The sequence below is a fragment of the Lineus longissimus genome, chromosome 3 (assembly GCF_910592395.1).
Source record: "Lineus longissimus chromosome 3, tnLinLong1.2, whole genome shotgun sequence".
In the NCBI taxonomy this organism is placed as follows: Eukaryota; Metazoa; Nemertea; class Pilidiophora; order Heteronemertea; family Lineidae; genus Lineus; species Lineus longissimus.
The window spans coordinates 26844329-26867205 of record NC_088310.1 but is presented as its reverse complement, the minus strand read 5'-3'; the positions used below and the strand labels follow the sequence as shown (position 1 = coordinate 26867205).

At 43.0% G+C, this 22877-nt stretch overlaps 1 protein-coding gene across 4 annotated transcripts in view; it reads left to right on the top strand.

The window, feature by feature from the left end:
* The window catches only part of LOC135484461 (lysosomal-trafficking regulator-like), a 39510-nt gene extending 18036 nt beyond the window's left edge, over positions 1 to 21474 (top strand). For 2 of the 4 annotated variants that reach the window (XM_064765962.1, XM_064765960.1), the window contains 37 exons: positions 1298 to 1469; positions 1816 to 2006; positions 2411 to 2689; positions 2850 to 3023; positions 3347 to 3628; positions 3727 to 3925; positions 4299 to 4427; positions 4647 to 5489; positions 5840 to 5982; positions 6116 to 6285; positions 6608 to 6737; positions 7002 to 7102; positions 7363 to 7455; positions 7568 to 7653; positions 7939 to 8079; positions 10762 to 11106; positions 11342 to 11478; positions 11671 to 11871; positions 12150 to 12403; positions 12541 to 12729; positions 12897 to 13042; positions 13479 to 13584; positions 13726 to 13846; positions 13966 to 14118; positions 14251 to 14495; positions 14693 to 14759; positions 14980 to 15142; positions 15300 to 15440; positions 15726 to 15943; positions 16155 to 16388; positions 16494 to 16686; positions 16991 to 17127; positions 17292 to 17390; positions 17656 to 17798; positions 17979 to 18076; positions 18324 to 18477; positions 19424 to 21474. In XM_064765962.1, coding sequence (XP_064622032.1) covers positions 1298 to 1469; positions 1816 to 2006; positions 2411 to 2689; positions 2850 to 3023; positions 3347 to 3628; positions 3727 to 3925; positions 4299 to 4427; positions 4647 to 5489; positions 5840 to 5982; positions 6116 to 6285; positions 6608 to 6737; positions 7002 to 7102; positions 7363 to 7455; positions 7568 to 7653; positions 7939 to 8079; positions 10762 to 11106; positions 11342 to 11478; positions 11671 to 11871; positions 12150 to 12403; positions 12541 to 12729; positions 12897 to 13042; positions 13479 to 13584; positions 13726 to 13846; positions 13966 to 14118; positions 14251 to 14495; positions 14693 to 14759; positions 14980 to 15142; positions 15300 to 15440; positions 15726 to 15943; positions 16155 to 16388; positions 16494 to 16686; positions 16991 to 17127; positions 17292 to 17390; positions 17656 to 17798; positions 17979 to 18076; positions 18324 to 18477; positions 19424 to 19613 — 6867 coding nt within the window. In that variant the 3' untranslated portion in view covers positions 19614 to 21474. Of the gene's footprint in view, positions 1 to 1297; positions 1470 to 1815; positions 2007 to 2410; positions 2690 to 2849; positions 3024 to 3346; positions 3629 to 3726; positions 3926 to 4298; positions 4428 to 4646; positions 5490 to 5839; positions 5983 to 6115; positions 6286 to 6607; positions 6738 to 7001; positions 7103 to 7362; positions 7456 to 7567; positions 7654 to 7938; positions 8080 to 8710; positions 8747 to 10761; positions 11107 to 11341; positions 11479 to 11670; positions 11872 to 12149; positions 12404 to 12540; positions 12730 to 12896; positions 13043 to 13478; positions 13585 to 13725; positions 13847 to 13965; positions 14119 to 14250; positions 14496 to 14692; positions 14760 to 14979; positions 15143 to 15299; positions 15441 to 15725; positions 15944 to 16154; positions 16389 to 16493; positions 16687 to 16990; positions 17128 to 17291; positions 17391 to 17655; positions 17799 to 17978; positions 18077 to 18323; positions 18478 to 19423 lie in introns of all 4 variants that reach the window. The other 2 variants (XM_064765963.1, XM_064765964.1) reach the window with 2 other exon arrangements.
* Positions 21475 to 22877: the final 1403 nt, after the last annotated feature.

Genomic DNA, 22877 nt, shown 5'->3' with positions numbered 1-22877 from the left:
TGGTCTGCTAGTGCTTAACACTACCAACACAGTCTCATCTGGCCTGTTAGTTGACCTCGTATACTCAATCATCTCATATCTATTGTCTGCAGTGAAAGGGAGATTATAATCATGTGAATCGCCTGATATGAGAATCCTTTGTTTCTGATCCGATGATGTGTTGAAACTAAGTTCACTTCTTTTGCATTGAAGGACACCAACGGAAGGGCAGTTTGTCCCCGCAGTGACGTATCTGTTATAATGGAAAATATCCTCTATTTCGTCTTTTGAAAGTGATTGAAGAGCTTCAAATATTGTAAAACGCTGTTGGGTATGACCAAAATACTGTGGTGCTCTCTTAATGTGAGGCGTGACAATTATATCATCATTGGAGTGGGGCATTGTTTCGGCCATCGATAACTCGTAAATTGAGAAATGTTCTGCTAGTTCGAATTCATACCACAATCCTACTTCCAAGTTGTCTGGTACAGGGCACATTGCATCATCTGCTGGTAATCCTTGTTTAAATAAAACTGGCCTGAAAATCCTTCCATCGTCAGGTTCATATCCAAGATAACAGAATCCTCGTTTCCAGTAAGATTTGACAATAATGAGCAAGGTCACTGTATGCATCATGGAAGGGAAGACTCTTCTGCAGTCACTCCTGGGTAATGCGTTTCACTGCTGTTTCTAGCTGAGAACCATCTGCATTTGACTAAGGTGGATTTAAGTCTTTCTGAAATAAAGATGAAACCACAATTTGAATATTCTTTTGCACGGAAATCTACAGGCCTATTTACCAGGTTAGTTAAGTATTTGTATTGCTTCTTCTTGAACTCCCCTTAGGCCAAATATCAAGAAAGAGAGAAAGTGTAAGTTACCATGAAAGTCTTACTGTACCTTTGAAATCTTTGTCCACTGCACAGGTTGTTGAATTAAGGCAGGTTCCAAATGTGACCAACTGCATGCAGGTCCGTCTTCATAAATTAACTTTCCGTTCTTGGTTATATCGATTTCGCAGCAACAATCCTTGTTTACCAATACCATATATGTTTATGACTCGAGCGCTATCAATGTCAATTGGGGTATGAATCGCCGAATCGTTTCCTTTCAATTCGATTTTTTTTTTTGAATTTCAAATATCTATCATTATGTAGGCCATCCCACAATCAATGTTTTTAAATAGAGCAGCTACGTCATAGAAATACATACAATAGACTTTATTTCATTTCCATGGTAACCAAAATGAAAAAGAATCCTGTTTGGTCTTGAAGCAATGCCAATCGACTTCACCATTTCCTATCTTTCTGCTTTGTAGGTGAACCTAACCCTAAATGGCTATCAACAGCGCACTGTCATCCTGGAATACCCCACCATGGTGATTTCCCCCACCAGCCTGTCCGTCCTGATGGGTCACCGCCTGCCGAAGTCAGAGGTCGTCATGCAAAACTCACCCGGTTGGCAGCTTGGAAACGTCATGATATTCAAAGGTGAGAAAATTGGCTCAGATATAGCCATTTGAGGACTGAGCTATTCTTGGACATTCTCTGAGAAGGTATAGGCATTTAGTTCTACTTTAGATATTGAAATAACTCTGGCAAGATGAAATGATATAAGCTAAAAGTTGAATGAGTAATGTCTTACCATGGTGTAGTCATAGACATTGTGATGTGTATTTCAAGCAAGAACAATGCACTATGTTACAAAAACGAATAAAACTTTGACTTCAGCCTGGACAGCCTGTCCTTGCTCATGGAAGAGGCATCCAAGACACGAGACAGTACTCCTCTTCGGGTGGGCTAAATCCCGTTCAATCATTTATTTTCCACCTTACAGGATGTTCTCTGACCAAAGAGGCTGTCTTCCACATCTACACCCTGGGACCAGACTGCACCAGCATCGGCCTGTGTGACAGCGCTGTCCAGAGTCCGGTCTACAAGTACTTCATAACAAAGGAGCTACTCCAGACAGACCTGGTCTATGAGATGCTGACTGGGAGCCAGAGTGTCAACCTACAGAACCTTAGGGTAAGTTCACACACATTAACACCTCCCCGCAGTCATACGTCTTTGAATCTCAGAAGGGACTATAGACCAGGTGTTAACCTACAGGATTACAGGAGAGCCCCTTGCCTCCCCACCTGTTGGTGTCACCTATACTCTGTACCAATACGAATGTAAGTCCAGGTTCAAGAGAGTTGGGCCTGTTGTCCAATAGTGAGCAACTCAGGACTGACATTGTGACATTAGGCAAAAACCTAATCCCTCAATGCTGAACTTGACAATGACTGTACCATTCATTCTGGTACACATCGACGGGGTGAAAGACTCCAACATTGCACTCCATTACTCCATTACAGGAGCTTTTTGACAAATAGCATTTTCCTCTATAACACTGACTTACTCTCTTCCATTTCTTTTGTTCTTTCTAGGAGAGCCTTGTCCTGACCTACACGCCCAGCTACCATGGCACATTCAACCTGTACAAAGATATAGAATCGAAGCCGCTCCTGAGAGAAGCAGCAAGGATACAGGTCACACAGATCCTAAAAGTCTCCAGGCCTCCAACAACTAATCTGCTGCTCCATCAACAGCCTGAGGTCATGAGTGTTGGAACGACGGCAAACATCATTCCTCAGATGCATAAGGGGTTAAATGGTGCTATTGATGAGATAGGAGGCATTGGTGTCTTCCTCTTCTTATATGCTCGGGTACGTTGTCAAAATATCCTATGCGGTGCCGGTATCAAGATTCCTTTGTAGATGAGTACTTCGTGTCAAATCTCCTTGTTCTGAAAGTTGCAGTTAAGCAACAAACCAAGCAAACAACAAATGAAGATTTGAGTAAACAGGTAAAATTTTGTTTTTTTAGATTGTCGAGAAGTTTGAGGATGAAGGTTACCAAGCCAAAGCTTTGAAAGTACTGTTCAGTCTCATTCAGTATAACCAGAACTATGCCAAGGAGTTCCAGGACATCAATGGGTATGCCTTGCTCAAGAAAGTCCTGTCAACCTCAAGATGTCGTTTCGGATTCCAGACATTACAGGTACGTAGTGGACAGAAATGGGGACATTGGATGAGAATTGAACTCTACCTTAATGACAGGTTAATCTGTCAGAGTACGAACAATGGCATGTATCAAACGTTAGAATCATACCACCTGGAAAAAGGTCAGCTCAGTTGTTCCCTTTATGAAGCTAAAGTCTCATGTTTGCTCACAGCCCCGTTGTTTATATCATCTTGGTCTATCAAGAACTTGGAAAAGACACTTGGACATCAGTAGGACAGGACCAAGATATCTACTTTCATGATGTTAACAGTCAAGTGCTTGAACATAAAGCTTAACCATTGTATTTCTTAATTGTGTAGGTGCTGCTTGATGCATGTATCAGCGGACCGACCCTCACCTACAGCGAGACCACCGACAGCTATGACATGATATCCGAAAGTGATGCTGTGATACAGGACACCCAGATTATCATCCACGTCTTCCTCGCTTGGAAGATCTGGGAAAATGTTGACACCGCCATCTGGCAGCAGGGGCTGGAAGTACTCGAGATGCTCATCCATGAGGACCACCCCAATCAAAGCTTTAATCTGCGACAGATGCAATCAATCAATCTGATTGACAGATTACTCCTGATTTGTCAAGTAAGTATTTTCAACTACTCGACCCCTTCCGTAGTAGTTGGTTGCATCAAGTCACCTGATGGATATGTCAGAAACTAACATTCTCTATGATCTTGCAGGAGAGAATACAAGAGGCATACCCATCACTTCCTATACCGATCTGTGACTGCATCGTACACCTCATCCAGAGCATGCTTGACTCTCCACCAGAGATGAACCACCTTGTAACGCTGTGCGACTTCCTTCTCCTGGTGCATCCTGCTGCCAGCACTTATGTCATCCATACAACAGATACGTTTTATTTCAATACGAAATGGGGTGAGTAATCATAATCAGCCTTTGTGCTTACACGTTCTAGGGGTGACATAGTCAAGTGGTTTAGGTTTCGGTCAAACAATGCTTGACACGGACAGATGGCTTTGACTTTTGGCCTATCCCTTAACTTTGTATCTAATGTCCTGGGGATAGCAACTAAAGCCAATTCCTTGCAAAGGAGGCTGATTGCAGGGCAAGCAACGACCCCATCAAAGAGAGATTCATGATTAGCGCAAAACAGATTCCTCCTCCATAGCCAAAAATCTCTAGCCCAACAGGTCACATCGGTTCTGAACCAAGAAGGCACTGTAGAAGATAAAGATATTGACATTGCTCAATGTCTTCTAACTGATTTTGGTCCTGCTCTTTTTATCAGCGGAGACAGCCACTGACAAGTACATACAGAAAGTTCACGACTTCACGTCCTCCCTTCCGGTGACTAGTACACCTATGAAGCGCAAGGACAAGTTCCTGAAGCACAGGAGTGTGCTCACAATCCCTGAAGGTAAGGTTTGGCATTGATAGGTACCTCTTTCTGGATTAAGGCCTTTTCTCATCTAATAGCCCACGTCTTTGGCGAAAACAACAAAACAAACCATGCTGAAGTTTTCGAGTGGACATCATGGAGGATCTTCAGAGCATGTTAGTTACTGTAAGCACGGAAATGTTTGTGGGCTGTTTATTTTAGCATTCTTCACTGCATCATGCCTCATCTTTATTACAGAAAACAAGAGTCGCAGTGCTCCAACTAGCCCGAACTTGATGAAAAAGCGGAACAGAACATTCCCGATGTTTGGGAAGATGACGGGCGATGCTGTATCATCAGATGATGCCAAGAAACGATCAACAGCACTCCCGGAAACCAACATTACAAAGCTTCCCCATGAACAGCGCACTTCAGACCCCTATCTTGTGTTGTCTAGTACAGATTCAGATCCTGCTCTACGACTGAAGGAGGACCATTTCAGGTTGAGCTCATCGGAGGATGGCCAGACCGCAAGTTCAGAAAGTGTTCCAAACATTTCAGTGGTAAGTCCGCAACAGCCGGTACGGAAGTCAGCAAGTGAGGATGTGACGTTGTTTGATGCCTTGGACTCATATACGGATAAGTCTGTCAAAAACGTGAAGGAGATACCAGTGTTTGGGAACAGTGACGAAGATGGAAGTCTCAGCACAGTTTCACAGGGCAGTGTATCACACACGAGTTCAAGCACATCACTGGCAGACGGACCGAGATCTGGGCTTGCGATGAAAACAAAACAACGCATCTTACAAAATGACGAATATCCACAGATGTCTCCACTTAAATGGCATGAGTCACATTTTGGTTCATTAAAAAAAGATGACATCTCAACCCCTACTGATGGTATTCCAGTGCCGAATACTGTTGTTAATAAGGCGGAGATTTCATGGAAAGATTCCCCTGTTAGCCCGACTAAGTCTGATGACTGGGAAATGTATGTTGATCCAACGACCATGAAGAGTGTACGTGTGAGTCTGCAGACGTCGCAGCCAATAGAAGACAATGTGGAGGAGATGGAGAGGGGATTGGTCCAGGTCAGCACTGGTAAGTCTCTTGATTGGGAGTCCTAGTGTGGTGCCACTGGAGACGAGGGCAAGGTTTCCTGCTAAGTGCCTGTGACTACTGACCTTGGTTTGGGAAAGTCATTTGGCTTATAATATCATTTGAATCGGGAGTAAAATGAAGATTCCTGGTACCTGGTGCCTGTGCTCCAGCTTGCAGGAGATTGTGTCCAAGTGTGACGTAAGTGCCTCAATCCTCAACCCTCGCAAAAGGTCCAGTCACCGGTTCGTGCCCAACTGTTGTGGCATGCAACAATTACTCATTCCTCATTCCTCATTTTCGAGAAATTGTTTTGGCCCTTGTTTTGAATCCAGTGTTTGCTTTGATTTCAGGTTTGTTGAATTTGCTTCGAGATGTTGTGATCAACCTGCCAGATGCGATGCAGAAACAAGTTCTAGGCAACATCATCAAACCAGAAGTGCTCATCGTCCTTGCTCATCATGGCTCAAGTGAAATTAGGGCGGCAGTTGTCAGGGTGAGTTGACGTCTGAAACCTGCTTTGAATTAGAGCTTCCAATAAAATCATATTTGTAGATTGTGTCTGATGATTTCACCTACTAATTCTATCATTGACAAAAGTTTGAGAGAAAAAATGATGTATGTTTCAGCTGCTTGATGCCATCTTCCACTGCTCGACAAACAGCATCACGTCTGGGTTCCTAAACATAAACGGGTTCCACCTCCTAGCCAGTCAGTTACATCAGCATTTAGCCTCTCGTCCTCTCACGGAGGCGTGTCTATTAATTCTGTTCGGCCAACAACATGGATTGGAAGAAGAGTGAGTAGTCTATGATGCACATGCAATCTTAGGCAAATTAGGGTTAAGCAAATTATGAAACATTTCACCATACCAATGCTTTGTGAAGTGTCGCATGAATCTCTTTCCAAGCCAAAATGTCTGACCACTAGCAAGTGGTGGCAAGAATGTCTTCTTTATGCATCTGCACCGTACTATTTACTTCAAAATTGGACTAAAGTGCAATATTCGTGGGATTACTAAGATCGTGAACTACAATATATTGGATAGTTTCCTGACTATTGAATAGCTGCAGTTGTGTTTGCAGAGTTATGACTTTCTTTGACATTGTCTTTTCTTTCAGTATTGACCCCAGTCTGGTTGGGAAGATGTCCCAACTACAGCAGAAGGCAGTGGTTCTGCTGCTGTCTCTGCTGCCCAAGACAGTCCATGATGACATGCTGGCTCATAATACGCTCTGCATAATTGCTCAGGTAAAGTTTTTTTTGGTAAATTTCCTCAAAAATTTCATATGCCTGCCCCTTGAGTTATGAAAAAGGAGGCCGTGAGATTAAAGACGGGCACTTAGTCCCCAGTCATAACACATTTTGTTGACTTCTCTCTCATGTGCAATGGATAAAACACCAGCAAGAAACTCAACTCAACCGATACAGAACTCAGTCTTGGGCCTGAATTTATCACACAGAAAAGCCATGGTGTATTCGTTAGAGTAAAATCCTTAATGGTTTGTGTTTCAGATGTTTGAGTCCATCCCATCGCTCGCCCCTGTGATGTTGGAAAATGGCCTGCTCGAGGCTCTCTGCAATGCCATTGTAGCCATTGATTTACTGGACAAGGGGTAAGGATGGCTAGACTCTTTCATGATGACCGCTAACTTGTGATCAGGCGTTAGGCTACTGAATAACCGTCACATTTCAAGATCATAGCATAAGAAGCCCAGCCTTCCTTACATGACCTTACACTGAACATTCCAAAGAAAACCGATGAGACTTGAAGCAAGTTATCTTGCAAACTGCTAAACAGTGTTATACATTCCAGAGTTTCATTCATTATAAAAGTCTTAGGCCTTAATCTAAACCATCATGTATCTCATTTCAGTACCTCCATCCCCACCAATTCAGACGACCCACAACAGATCGTTTTTGGTGACTTGGAACATATTTTCTCTATGATAGCTATCAGAGAGTTCAGGTGAGTGACTCTGCCATGCCATGTGAGATCTAGTTTCCTTTTAGAGTAAAAACACAGAGACGCTTCGGCCCCTTCTCTTCCAAATCTGAATGATGCTAGTCTTCTTTTCCAGCTTGAACGGCGTGAGTTACTACCAGATGTTTGAGGACATCATGGTCATGCTGGGCACCCTGGAGAGGACAGAGAGGGAGAATTATGGTAAGTCAACACTACATTTTGATGCTGTAGGGAGAATTATGGTAAGTCAACACTACATTTTGATGCTGTAGGGAGAATTATGGTAAGTCAACACTACATTTTGATGCTGTAGGGAGAATTATGGTAAGTCAACACTACATTTTGATGCTCTCAAGAAACACTTAAAGACTGGCAGAACTTACTTACATTTTCATGCTGAAATTTGCTATATTGATAAGCTGTCTTGAGAGGCTGAGGCAGAGAGGCCACACGGGTAATAGAATCAAACATGTTTGACTTTTGCAGGTGAGCACTCTGTGCCCGTGCTTCGCATCCGCTGTATCCAGTGTCAGATCCTGCAGGCTGTCATCGACACGATATGCGAGAAGGCAGAGAAACCAGCAGATAACTACTTGACTCAAAGGAGGAGCACTTATGCACCACCCAGTGAGTTATGACATCTATTAGCATGCTTAGGAACTAGTCTTAGCCATCATGTAGTGCGTTCGATTACTTGTCCTAGACATGTCCGACCTCGATCTGGGGGCTCCCAAGACATGCATACTATGAGTCACTAAACGAACGCATGTGACGTTTCGATTCCGAAGATGAATTTATCGCCCGTAACCTTCAGCTTCTTCGCCATCGACGCCATGTTGCTGCAATGCATTGTGGGACACTTGCCCAAGTAACCCCATCAGCGAGGAGGGTTAGAAGGGCATGCCCTAGACATGTCCTACACCACTTTTCGAACGATGATGGACCAGGTCCGACTACTGACTTCCGGCAAACTACCACACTTGGACATGTCCTAGACAAGTAATCGAACGCACTAATGATAAACAATTGACAACTGGTTTCATTTGACCAAACTATCTTTGTCATCATCAACAAAATCATAGGCTATTATCTTTCAATACTGGTATGCTAGAATCAGTAGTTGTTCATTCATATTGCTTTGGAACAACTGCCAGTTGAAATTAGCACACTAACATAAGTAAGAAGTAGTTCGGCATTAAATCCAGTTTAGACTTGCAATGCTTCAACGTTTATAGCTATGAATGCCTCTGATTTGTAGATATTGCTACTTGCATGGAATTCTTCCATTTCAATGGTAATCATATTTATTCTTTGACATCTCTGTAAAGCATCTTTCTTTTCTTCTCTTGTCTGCTCGTAACGGAATGACGTCTGCTGGTGTAATCTTGTTGTCTTGTAAACAGCATGTTATCTGTGGATTCTCAATGTGATTTGCATTTAATCTCCATGGGATCAAGATGTATTCGTGATGTGATAAGCATGTCTTCATGGATCATGTGGTCTTCATGTGGGTTATGAGCTGTCACTCCTATCGGTTATCTTCATGTGGGCAGTGTCTTCATGTGGTCATATATGTCAACACCACAGCATGTGCATGTGATCTTCATGTGATCTTCATGTGATCTGCTTGTATTTCACACCTGTATGTATTCTCCGTATGCCCTGCATCTGATCTATGATAGAGTTGTAACTTCACTAGACTAGTGCACAAATCATCCCTTACTTCTTGCACAGATTTTAACCATTCACTTTTCACTGATTTTGACTGCATGCCTTTCTCATTGGTTGGTGTTTGCCTACTTTGCTATTGCATCAGACTCTGAGGAGCCATTTCACTCTAATCGCTGCTTACCCTTCTTCTGAGCGTTGATCTCTTTAAAACATGCTCAACTTGCATGGCTTTACTGAATATTGATGCCAAACACTGCACCTCTGCTTTATTGTCGAGCTTTTGCTTAGAATGCTTGTAGTTTTGAGTTGAAATGTATGTAGGTTTACATTGACATTAGCCTATAATACTTTGGTGTAAAAATTCACAATGTCATGGTCACACTGTGTTCCTTGACCTTAGTAAATGAAATGATATCTTAATTTACAGTACCTTTAGTCACAGTCTTGATTCAGTACCTGTATGTCTGAGGTTGGAAACTCATGTCGGCAGGTTCTGACCCGCGGCAGAAGATATTTCAATTGTACATAAATGACTTAAGAATTAAGAAAATGAGCTTTTTACGGACCGATACCACATTCAAATAAGATTATACCCTTTATTCCCTGCTCAATGCATGTATAAGTTTCCCATTGCAGCTGTTCATGTTTTTGCCAGCAGCCAATCATCTCCTCAAGGTCCTAAGCTCCTCTCCTCAAAAAGGTACCTCGGCTTCGAAAAAAAGATATCCGAGGCACATCTCAGCTTATCAGGTGAATGTTGTTCATGTACTCTAGTAGATGTTGTACATGTACATGTACATGTAGTTCATCTTTAAATCTGGGCCTCCACTATAAAACCAGACTTTGCACAGATTCACCTGCTCTTTGTTCAATGCCATGTAAAGTGAAAATACCCAAGCTTTCCCAATCAAAATACCTAAGCTGCTCCCCAAAACCAACCAGAAATAAAGGAAGCTGATTGCTTTTATACTCATCTTAATCGGCTGTTTTCAATTGCTAATGCACTGTGGATGAACTCACAAATCTTTTTTCTGTTCTCTGACAATCTGAGACATAAATTGTTTGCAGGCTTCAATTGGTTCGCAGATGTTTGCATGAGATCATGTGTGCTGACTTGTGAAAACATTTACTAGGTTTCAAATGACTTTTAAGAGAGGATAGCAGTGGGGTTTTCCATTGCTCTTTGAGGGTAGACTCTGGCCTGTCACGATTCCACCTGGACAGAAATTATGGCAAATGCGACACTCAGAAATTGTCTGGCATTCGGTATTGGAGCTAGACTGTTATAATGCTCACTTTATTATGTCTCCTATCTTTCTGAAATGTCTCTTTAGTCACCTTGTTCAATTTTTTTGGTCCACACCAACTGTCTCTGATGTCTTTCTTGGTTGTGTTGTGCAGTTGTTGACATCGCATAGTCCAGTACTCCACAGGTTTTCTCAGGCTACTGGTAATACAGTGTTGCCTATCTGACAAATAGGGCCGACCTTCAGTGTTTGATTCTATTCAGCCATGAGTTCATGTGACATTATATCAATCATCAATTTCCAAAAGTTCCCATGTTTGAAATAAAAACTGTTTGCTTGTTAAGATGTCTCTTCATTCTGATTTTGATATTTCGTATCCCTGATTCCGTAGCACGAGCATCTCTGCCCCCGGAACGTTCTTTCAGGGAACTCCTGAAGTTCCCCAAACTGCCCCACATCAGAAAACTCACCACCTTTGAGGACTTTAGCGAGGAGGAGGGCTCCAGTGGATCATTTGAGGAGATGGAGTTTGGTTCACTGCTGGCCATTCCTGTACGGAATCGTTCATTGTCTTTAGACCCAGCACGCCGACGATCGTCAATCTTGGATTTGAGTCTTTTGGCAAGCCTCCAACAGAGGGCGTTAAAGAAGAAAGAAGGGAAGATAGGTTCAAGCGAGTTGTTGGATCGGACAAAGAAGGTGGTGGCGCTAGCAGTCGACTTAATCTTATATGCTGGTGAGTTTCTTCAGCTTGTTGTCTGCCCGCTGTCTAGTTTGCGAGCTCAGCATCAGACTTTTGTACCAGAATGTTTTAAACCATTGTCAATGTGGCACAGTGGAAACATCAGTGCCTTTCTTTATGAGGTCCCGGGTTCGATTCCTGGTCGGTCCCGGTCTACTCATATGATATAGATGTTGACTCTCTCGAACAGCTTAGTTTCCTCCAGTGTCTCTCGTTTCCATTCTTTCAGATCATGCCGGGGCCCCGGTGAACCTCCGCACGCCTCATCTTGGTATGAAGACAGAGTACGATGAATCTTTGATGTATCATTACCAGTTTGCAAAGTTCTTCCTGGAGTTCCTGATGAGAGCTATACTTGATGGAATGGTACGTTTTAAAGCTTTTTAGAATCACAACATCCTCAGCATAACCACTTCGCACAGGTTTGGAGAAGTTTTCATTCCTGTGTGATTAAAGGTTGAGCTGTTCACTGACTGAGGAGAGTCTCACACTGGAACTGAAATCTTTTGATATTGCACCTGTGCACTTTTCACTGATGTCAGAATATTTTACTTTCAGGAGAAGAAGAAACAAAAGACATATTGGAAGAGCTTGACGTGGCAGAGTAAGGACGTGCTCCGTGTCCAATTCGGCCGTCTCTTTGTCTACATGATGTCCCTCGACTCACCGATCGAGCAGCGGGTGTTTGCTTTGAGTCTTTTGGTTCAGGAGCCCAAAGCCAAGGAGATGGTCAAGATGTGTTTCACAACTCATATCTCAGTAAGTTTACTTGTTTGTGTTGTCATCATATCATATCAACATGATGTCATTGAAATCACCAACTTGGCAGTCGGTCTTTTGGGTGCGTGGGGTGGTCAGGGATCCAGAGGTCAGGTTGGAGGTTGACGTATGTTCGAATAGGCTGGTGATCTGCCCCCGCCTCCGCTACATTTTGAACTGACCAAGTGGTGTAGCAGGGGGGGTCAAGTAACAATTTATATTCTCAGTGAAGATTTGGTTTCACATACATAATATCAACCTGAAATTTCCCGTTCCAGCATGGTCAGAAACTTGCTGTATACACCCATGACCTGGTAGTGAACCGTCAACGTGAGTTAGACCAGCAGCAGATCCAGTATGGTGCTCAGTTAGTGACAGTCCTGGAGCAGTGCGGATTCAGGGCTATCTCGCTGGATGAGCAGTTACATTACGATCAGCGAACGAATATTGAGGAAGATCTTGATATGTGGATGATAGATGAGCATAAGGGAAAGTTGGCCTGGTCCAAGAAAAGGGCTACTGCTGAACAAAGGTAGGGTGGTGTAACACATCAAATGATAAACAACATTTTAATCCCAATCATTACCGGTGTACCGGTCTTTTGATCCATCTGATCAAACTATTAACATCATCAATAAAAGTGATGACATTTTCAACTCTTATTTGAAGGATATTCCACAAGCAGGACGCCCTTGCCAGTCGGATCTCCGCCAGTGCAATGGAAGTGACACAGTCTGTCGTCAACACGCAAAACATGGAACGGAAGAAGTTCATTGAGCATGTCAAGATGGCGATGGCGAATGGTCTACAGGTGAAGAAATCATGGCAACATCTCATTCAGCAGTTGACGCATGAAAGGTGAGAATTTTGGTGAATTCCATAAATACAAGATCATATGTACCCTGTTGTAATAGAACAGTACATGTTTTATTACTGCTTGGGGTTGTGGCTTTCAACTTAGAGAACTTGTTGTTAAAGTAGTATGTCAACCTTTAGAAATTTCGTATCTGCCCCTCCCTTTCCAGAGCTGTGTGGTTCTTCCCTGAGCTGTACCCACAATCTTGGCAGCTTGACCCAACTGAAGGTCCGTTCAGAGAAAGGAAACGTCTGCAGCGATGTCACCTAGGTATCGACCCGAAGTTCTTCTTGAAGAAACATCGCAAGAAGTTGGGTTGGTATCCGAACCTGAGATTATTTTGTTCAGACAGATTTGATTAGAAACTGAAGATATTCTACAATATAGGACATACTGTTTTTGACAGACTCCATTTCCTCATCGTTGTTGTTAAGTTGAAATGATATCGCCAACTGACTCACTTTCTCAGACCCATGACATAGGTCATTAGAGCACCATGACAACATTATGCGTCCCGGTGTGACAGCGGTTATAGTCCCCCTGGAGTCATAGTCCGGTAGCATTGTATTTGACCAATTAAGCAGCATGATCTATTGTACCGCTAACCCTAACCAAAACATTTAGCAATGCGGGCTATTGTTACACGGACTATCAGCCCTAGGACTACTATCCCCGCCACACCGGTACAGATCTGTGTTGTGCCTTCAAGATGAGTTCATCTGATAATAACCAATCTCTTGTTGATCAACAGAAGCTCAGAACCACCCGCCACCCCTCTCGTACGTCTTCGATGATGATCAGCAGACGTCAGACTCAGCTGCACTCATCTACCGTCTGCATACAAATGAAAGAATACAGTAAGTCACTGCTACATTGTTTGAAATGTGTTTCAAGTTGCCTCAGTGAAGCGCTCAGTTTTGGTCGATATTTTAGCCCCACCCTTGCAGTGCCTTTTGAGACAACCAATACAAATGTACCTCCATCCCGTTCTATTTCAGACACACGTGCCGATGTACAAGCGTTACCACATCCAGTGAGACATCTGGTGAGATGCTGGTTGGTGAAAACTGTGTTTACTTCGTAGCTGATGAGGCAATACACGATGCCAACTACACACAGGTGAGTCAGAGATTCTCACCTCTGTTTGATTACTCCTGCTAGCACATTCTGAATTGATTGTTTTGTCAGTCAAAATCGATGATGATTTTGATTTATCCTGAGGTGTTTTCCTCTTTTAGGTGCTCCTCGGTAATAAAGATTTGCTGTCGATGAACTGGCCACATGCTGACATCAAGGAGATCATCAAAAGACGCTACCAGCTCCGGGATATTGCACTGGAAATATTCTTGACTAATGGAAAGACAAGCCTGCTGGCATTCGACACAACCAAGGTAAGTTGATATGCGTGACAAAGCTCAAAAGATTCCGACAAAATCTGAGTCCTTTGCTGCAAAGACACTTGATACTGAGTTAAAACTAAAAAGTTGGGATCTCATTTTCTACTCTTAAAACTTTTCTTTCAGGAACGTGATCAAGTGTACTCTCTGTTCGACGCAATGAACCTCCCTAATCTCATCAAGATGGAGAACCTGACAGCGATTCGCCAGCTTTGGGTGGACGGGCGAATGACCAACTTTGAGTACTTGATCCACTTGAACAAGCTGTCGGGCCGGACGTTCAATGACCTCATGCAGTACCCTGTCTTCCCATTCATCATATCGGACTACGGTGATGAACGTCTCGATCTAGAGAAGCCAGAGTCATACAGGTGAACAAACTTTAAGATTGAAAATTGAACGTTTAATCCTAATCTTTAGGTACACTCATTCAGTGTCCTGATTACTGTTGTAAGATTTGCTGTGTCTGCCTAGGAAAGGTTTCCACTAGAGCTATCTCAATTGTTTTTTCCTTGGGTTACAGTTTTCATCAGTTCTGAATCTATTCTTGGGTACTTCTCATTTCCAGAAACCTTTCCAAGCCTATTGCTGTCCAGTACAAGAAGAAAGAGGAAAGATTCATTCAGAACTATATGGTGAGATATAAGTGATATGCCTTTCAAACTGATTCTGCTAGGATACCAAGATTTAAATCTAATTGTTCTGTTAGAAAACCACTCATGTGATTATCAGTTTCAAACTTGTAACCTTCCAATTCGGGTTGTGCATAGACATTGTCTCAGATGTGATCTATATATTTTCCACCATTGTGGGTTAATTGGAAGGTATCTAATGATAAGGTGTCTTCCATTTCAGTGGCTGAAACAAGAGTATGAAAAAGCTAAGGTGTCTGGTGGAGAGGAATTTGACTTCAAGACAGAACCATTCCACTACGGCTCCCATTACTCAAACAGTGGCACTGTGCTACATTTCCTTGTCCGGCTGCCTCCATTCACAAAGATGTTCCTCATTTTTCAAGGTACGTAACAGAGTCATATTGTCGAGTTGTTAGAGACTTTGGGTTTGATATTCAAGTTGTTGTTTGATTGAGGTGGCTTTTTGAAAGCTTTTGAGTGAAAAACATCCAACACAAATGCAAAGAACAATTTTGCATGTTTTCATCTCGTCTCTTCCAGACCGTAGCTTTGATGTGCCTGATCGTACGTTTCATTCCATGGATACAACTTGGAAGCTATCGAGTTCACAATCGACGACAGACGTGAAAGAGCTCATTCCAGAGTTCTTCAGCCTTCCCAACTTTTTCATCAACGCAGAAGGTAGGTGGTTACCATGTTGGATGGTGGTGCTAGGTCAAGGATGGTGGCGCTAGGTCAAGGATGGTGGTGCTAGGTCAAGGAGCAGTGCAGGGTAACTTGGCTCCAAATGACACTTTGCTGATGGAGGCACTTAGCCCTGTGGCGCTGACTGTCATAAGATATTTGTGCATCAGCCAGTACTTTGTGATGGGCGTGCCATGTGATGTATCCCTCTAGCGATGACCATATATGATATTTCACCCAGAAAACATGAATGAACAGGCTTTATTCTGCTTTCCCTTCCAGGGTATGCTTTTGGTCATCGGCAAACTGGTGAGCAGGTTGATGATGTCACACTTCCCAAGTGGTGTCAGTGTGATGCAAGGCTGTTCACCCTAGTCAACAGACAGGCCCTCGAATCTGCGCATGTCACACAGAATCTTCATAACTGGATAGATTTGGTGTTTGGCTATAAGCAGACTGGGAAGGCTGCAGTGGAGGCAGTCAATGTATTCCATCCTTCAGTAAGTCCAATAGCTAGAAAGAGACTAATCTGTCATTTCTTCTTTGTATTCTCTCTTTAGTCAATCTCTGCTCAGGACTGTCAGAAAATCATTTTTCCAAAAAAATTTTTTTAATTTTTTCTTCATTTTTCCCATTCTTCTCACCTTACCCCAAATGCAACATGCGGATCAGTTAGCCAGGGCTAGTCACATTTTTAATTCTTTATTTCAGACTTACTTTGGTGTGAACGTCGATGCCATCCAAGATCCCTTGAAGCGCAAGGCCATGGAGACGATGATTAAGACGTACGGCCAGACGCCGAAGCAGTTGTTTGATTCACCACATTCGCCATATCAGTTCGGGGACAATGGTGGCGCCATGGGCCTTCTATCGCAGCTGCTTCTTCAGCCAGAGTCCAAACAAGGCTTGCCTGATGACACGATTGGTAGCAGAGGACAAGGAAGGGTGCGTGTCTAGTTATATAGTCCCTGTGACTTCGACTTGGGCATGAACCGGTGTTCTGAAGCTTGTGCATATGTTACAAATAACCTCCTCTTTTATTTCTTGCAGCTCTCACCATTGCCAACAGTGAAGGGTCTCAAGTGGGGAAACTACGTTGGTTCACCAGACCTGCAAGATCCTGTTCCAACGTGGCAGCAGTCCCATGGCAATGCCGTCATGTCTCTTGTAGCCCTGCCGACTGGTGATCAGTTTGGTCTCGGTCCCTGTAGCTGCCTGTTGGTCATGTACAGCAAGGAGAGAGGTGTGACGTTTCTCTATCTATGCCATGTCTGCTTATATTTACCAACAGGACATGAGAACTTGAGCTGAAGTTTGGAAGTCCACTACCAATTCATCGTGTGTTGGCCATGCTTTCAGCTGTATAAATCCCTCTTTCATGTCTATATTTGTCCAGTATAAAGGATTTGCAATTGGCAATAGGCGAAGTCACATCACCAGCCCAATAGTTTGGCTTTTTACACTTCAGAGAGGGAATAGCTTTTACATTTGGCACCATAGCTCAGCGGTAAATGAGTCAACCAATAAGTCCTTTCTGTGTTTTCCAGGTGTGACGACTATGAACACAGTGAACTGCACATGGGTGGGTAAAGTGACATGGGGATACCCTGATGGGATCTTGAGAATCAAGAACAAGCCCAATTCCCCAATGGTCAACTTCATACACAAGCACGGTGCTGAACAGGTGAGGATATGAGTCTGTCTGATAGCTATAGATGGTTGCTTTCAAAATATTGTCCATATTATTTCATTCTAAGATATCATAATGATGCAGATGTTGTTTTATCAGGAAAATCCTCATTGAAAATTTTGTTCATTTTTGATAAGATGTTATTTTGCTGTCTTCAGGTGACATGTTGTGCATCCGTACCTGACTGCCACCTGCTGTTTGTTGGGGGAAACTCTGGCGTCATCAGCGTCTACAATACAGAATACAGGGGGGCAAAGGTAAAGTGTTGTGCTGGGATTTTGTCGGGACGCATATTGCTATTAAAACCTCATGTTGCCTTAATAGTTGGTTCACCAATTCCATGTGATCAGACCTCAAGGGAAATGTAACATCACCAATCTGTAGAGGTCCCGGCTCTCGTTGGCATTGATTTATCACTTATAACCTAGGGCAACTTCTTAACCCTGCTTGCTGTCTCTTTACAATCTTTCCTGAGGGGGTTCACTTGACATCACCTTACTGATATCTTGCTTTCCATTGCAGCAATGCGAGATTGGTGTGAAAGGCAGTCGCCAGTGTCTCTACGGCCATTCTGGATCTGTGACGGCACTGGTTGTGAGTAAACCATTCAGTATCCTAGTCAGCACTGGAGAGGACGGAACCTGCATCATCTGGGATCTGAACAGGTAAGTCGAACAGAAACAGCTTGAAATGGAAAATCATGTGAAAGGTTGAAGAACTTTTGCCATGTACAGTGGAACCCTGGTAACACGGCCCCCCAGTCCCCCTTTGAACGTCTTGCAGAGAGGTGTTAAAGTTAGTGCCTAGAGATTTGCAGAGAGCCTTAATAATTTCCATTGTTTCAGGCTGAGCTATGTGCGGTCAATCACTGACCACAAGACTCCGATCAGACAAGTGTGCATCAGTGACACTCTTGGTGATATAGCGTCTGTTAGCCATAAAGGTAGGTCATTTGAAGACTCCCTCGAGACTTGCTCAGATCATAGATAATGGACAATGTCTGTGAATTTGTGTTCCTTGACACCATTGGAGAGTAAAACATGGCCTTTTTTTCATGTGGGTTGCTGACAGCTTAAGTCCAAGTTTTCATCCATTATTGCTACACTTACATACAAAGAAGTGAGCTGTCATCAACAGAATATCCCTCCTCCCCCCGTACGTCATGACACGTTTTTATCGCCTTCATGCAGGTATTGGAAGCTGTCTGATGATCCACACAGTGAACGGCCATCACATCGCCACCAAGCAGACGGATGAATTAATCAACTGCTTGACGTACTCCACGTCTCCTGAAGGTCGCTCGGTCAATGTCGTTGCTACTGGTCTCAGCAATGGTATTGTTAGGTGAGTTCGAATACATTTAGTTATTCAGGATGTGGTCTTCTGGCAGTTAACACCTTCAGCGCCATTGTTTCACCCCCAAACACCCTCTTTTCAGACCCCAAGAAGAAAAAAAGTATAAGAGATGGCTGCATAAGGTCTTTTGCAGTAACTACTCCAAGACAATGTCTTCTTGAATCAATAGGGTTATGTTTGTTACACTCCTTTACTATATATTATTATTTGGTTGAAAAATGACCAAAATGATCCCTTTTCCAACACCCCCCGACCCCCCCTAAAAGTTCCCGGTGTCGGAACAGCTTTATTTTGTTATGCAGTGGTTTGTTTTTCTCAGTTCCTACCTTGCCCTGAAGATGGCGATGGCGTAGTTCTTCCATGAAGTCCATGCGACTGTGATAACCAGTTCGAAGAGGGGGGATTTGGGCCACGAAGATCAGTGGTTTGGTCTTTTCAGTTCCTGCCTTGCCCTGAAGATGGCGATGGCGTAGTTCTTTCGTGAAGTCCATGAGACTCCGATAACCAGCTCAAAAAGAGGGGGGATTTGGGCCACGTAGATCAGTGGTTTGGTCTTTTCAGTTCCTATCTTGCCCTGAAGATGGCGATGGCGTAGTTCTTTCGTGAAGCCCATGAGACTCCAGTTCCTCCCTTGCCCTGAAGATGGCGATGGCGTAGTTCTTTCATGAAGTCCATGAGACTCCGATAACCAGCTCAAAGAGGGGGGATTTGGGCCACGACGATCTACGTGGTTCGGCGCTGAAGGTGTTAATTCATCAATCTTTTTGTCTTCCGCGCTTGTTTTGTGAGTGTTTTTGTTGTACATGTATGCCACTACAGATTGGCACAAATTGGGATTAATGCCCTTGTGTCTCTCAATCAGCCAGGGAGGACGAGCCTCTCATGTTGCTCACTTCGAAGGGTTCTGCCACTATTTCTCTCTTCTATGTTTCAGGCTTTGGAGTAGCTGGGACCTGATGCCTGTGAAGGATATCGCGGTGGACTCCATCCCAAAGCCTGTCTGCAGTTTGACCTACTCTCATGATGGACAGAAGCTCTTTGTAGGCCTGGTGGATGGAAAAGTTGTACAGTTCGAGACACCGTCGCCCAACAAGACTAAAGTCAACTTCATCCCTGTCTTGTGATAGGTGGAGGTTTGATATGTGATACTTAGGCCTGTTTCCACCACAAGGTGGGCACTGGAAACAGTGCTAATTTCACGGGCGTTAGATTCATCCCGATTTAAGATATTGGCTCAGTAGTTGTAACTGAACTCAAATGACTGTGAAAACAGAGAAACCTGTGTTATGTGGAAAATTGTTCATGCACGAGTAACGTTGTCTATTTCTCATATTATATATTACTGCGGATTTGTGGGGTGAATAAGTTATGGATGTCTTTCAGATATATCTTGTGTCATAAATTGGGGTGACCTTAAGTCGCAATAAATTTGCGATAAAAACAAACGATTCAAGTGGTGGTCAAATTTGCTCCATTTTCACCCCAATTTACAACATTGCATTTGTCCATTTGTCAGTTTAAACTGTTATAATCAAAAATGTATCAGGCAAGTTCAACTTTCTAATGTTTTGTAGACTGAACAAGTTGATTTTGTTAATGAAAGCTGTGACAAAAGTCTTTTCATATTAAAATCATATAGTCCATTCATCCTGTTTCTACTTAATGATTGTGAAAATGACATAATATTAAAACAGGTGCTTTTTATTATTGTTGTGAGGTGCAGGCTTTGTTGAGTCATGGTATTACCAGACGTTTGGGATATAATGTAGAATGTTTGATTTCAAAGAGCTTTAAACTGTTATCTCTGTATCATTTTGGTATTCAGCTTTAACTCTTTAAAGATATTTCTGCATCCTTCGCTGTAATTTGTTGTCTTCAAGTTAGTTTTTGGTGAAGTGTGAACTGCCATATACTTTGTAGCTGCTATAGTCCTCACAAACTCTAATGTCTAGAAGTCCTTTGCCACCAGTGTATTGTATTGTACATGGTACTTATGTGAGGGGGCCACCACATGTGAGTTAGTGAAAAAACAGTGGAAAAGTGAACATGTTGTATGGTTAGTGGCTTGCCTAAAACCTTCCCAGCTTTGTGCAGGGTGAAAGAAAGATTTAATGTCCCTTTCACCCCTCTGTGTCATCTGACAAATGTACTGTAGCCTGTTGTATAAATGGTTTATTGACTCTGATAAATGAAAACATGGCTTCTACTGCAACCACATTCAACAACTCTCATATATGTAACTTTTCATACATTCATTGAATTTGTAAATATTGCATGAATATTTTAGCTGTACAATGTTTATTCTCTCATGGGACAAATCTGAGCAAATCTAACTGCACGGTGATCAAACTATTTTTTATCTAATTTTTGTAAATACAATGTGATAAAGGTTGGTACAAAGCAGGAATTAAACTGTTCCTTTGATATTGGTGCAGTAGAATCTCTCTTAGTGGATGCCTCTCTCTAGTGGAACCTCTCTTAGTGGACACCTCTCTATTAAGGACACCATCTCAATAAAGGACACTGCATTTGGTCTCAAATTGGTAATTTCCGTTGAATTGGACCTCTGTAATTGAGGCATGTCTCAACCAAGGACAGCATTTGTCAGTACCAGGGGGTGACCTTGATAGAGAGGTTTACTCACTCCTGGAACTTGACATTTCTATATGTCAGCTGTGCCAGATAGAGAGGTTCTATATAGGGATAACCTTGAGCATTTCCAAGAGAAGGAATAGCTTAGTTTGTTTTTGACTGTTCAAAATACTTCCAGTTCCAATATTTCCTGAACAGAAAATACTGTGACTAACTGCTCAAAGTTTATGTCTTTGTTATATTCAAGTTAAATAGTTTTTAGACTTGCTCCAGCCTGGGACAGGTAAATACATTCTTGTTACCGGTAATTCTTGTTGATGTCTGTGAAAGAACTGGTGCACTTGTGCCAATATTACCACAAAGAAATAATATCAAATAAAATATTAACCTATGATTTTTAAATTTCATTGTCCAAGTTGTTGAATTAGTTCAATGATAGTTTTATTTAGCAGCAGAAAGTCTAGCAAAGGAGTCTGAAGACATCAACTCGACCAGCATTGCAGTAATTTTGGCACACTTGGAGACAGTGGCACCACCAGCCAATATGGTTTAAATTTGGTGTACCAAACTATTTTTGCACGTATCCGAAAGAACTAACGACAGATATAAGCACTTATTCAAAAGTCTTTATTTAAATCCCAAATTCTACAGATTACCCTTTTCAAAGTTCTCTATTTCCTGCCACAACCTCAATTACACTATCCAAGACAACTACACTTGTTTGGCCCCATTATGCCCCAGGTGTGGCTTCTGTTGACAAAATGATTCGGTAAGGTGAGGCAATTGCACACTTGCTCCTGAACGTGAATTGGCCCAATTATGGCATACCACATGTCAAAGATGGCGGTAATATTTCCCGCATGTGAAAAAACTGGCATTCGTAATGTCTAATTTTGATTCACATGCTGGAGTACAGATTAAGCATCGCAATCAATTTCCTGGTTCAGATGTCCCAAATTCTGTTAAGACATCACTGGTAAAAGACACCCTCCTGGTTTTCACATGCTGTGAACCAGGGCATAGTCTTGGTGAATTGTGTCCCGAATTCCGTCCGCTAGAACTGTTCGACTTGGGCGGCGACGTTGATAATAATTGGTGCTTGCTATCACTGAAGCTGGATTCGTAGCCAAACGATGGGATGCCCCCGAACATGGAACTCCCTGTGTAGCCCCCGAACATGGAACTCCCTGTGTAACCCCCGAACATTGAGCCCGCAGAGGAGCGTGGGTTGGGTGATTTTTCCTCAGCTTCGGTCGTGTACACAAATTTGACGGTAGTGGCAGTCGGTGACCTGCATCTCAAGATCGATTTCGGAACCTGTACCTCCCTGCTGTTAGTATTAGCGTCCGTTCCTTCACTAAAACGTGTATCTTTCTCTTCAAAGTTGAACTTCAACTCGGAGTCATCCCGTGAGGTCGTTCTGCTCGGCTTGTCGATGTCGTCTGCACGTTTCACAACGGTGTATATGCCGTCTTGGAGCATTATTACGCCAGGCTCTTCCTCGACTTTTGACAGCTTTCGAACGACTCTTTCTCTCGTGGATGTGAAACTACTGGACCTTGATCGGAACGTCTGCGGGGGGCCAAGCGAGTCCGTCTCCTCTCTCTCCTCCTTGGCTACAGGCGCTACAAGCGGCAACAACTTCACACTGGGACAGCCAACGTTTTCTGAGACGATTGGTGGTAAATGAAGCGGTTTCGGCTCCATGACCCAAACGGGGTTTGAAGATCTTGTCACAAGATCACGGACTGGGCTTCCACTGGTCGAACCAGCCCGTGAGCTACTTCTTGAACCAA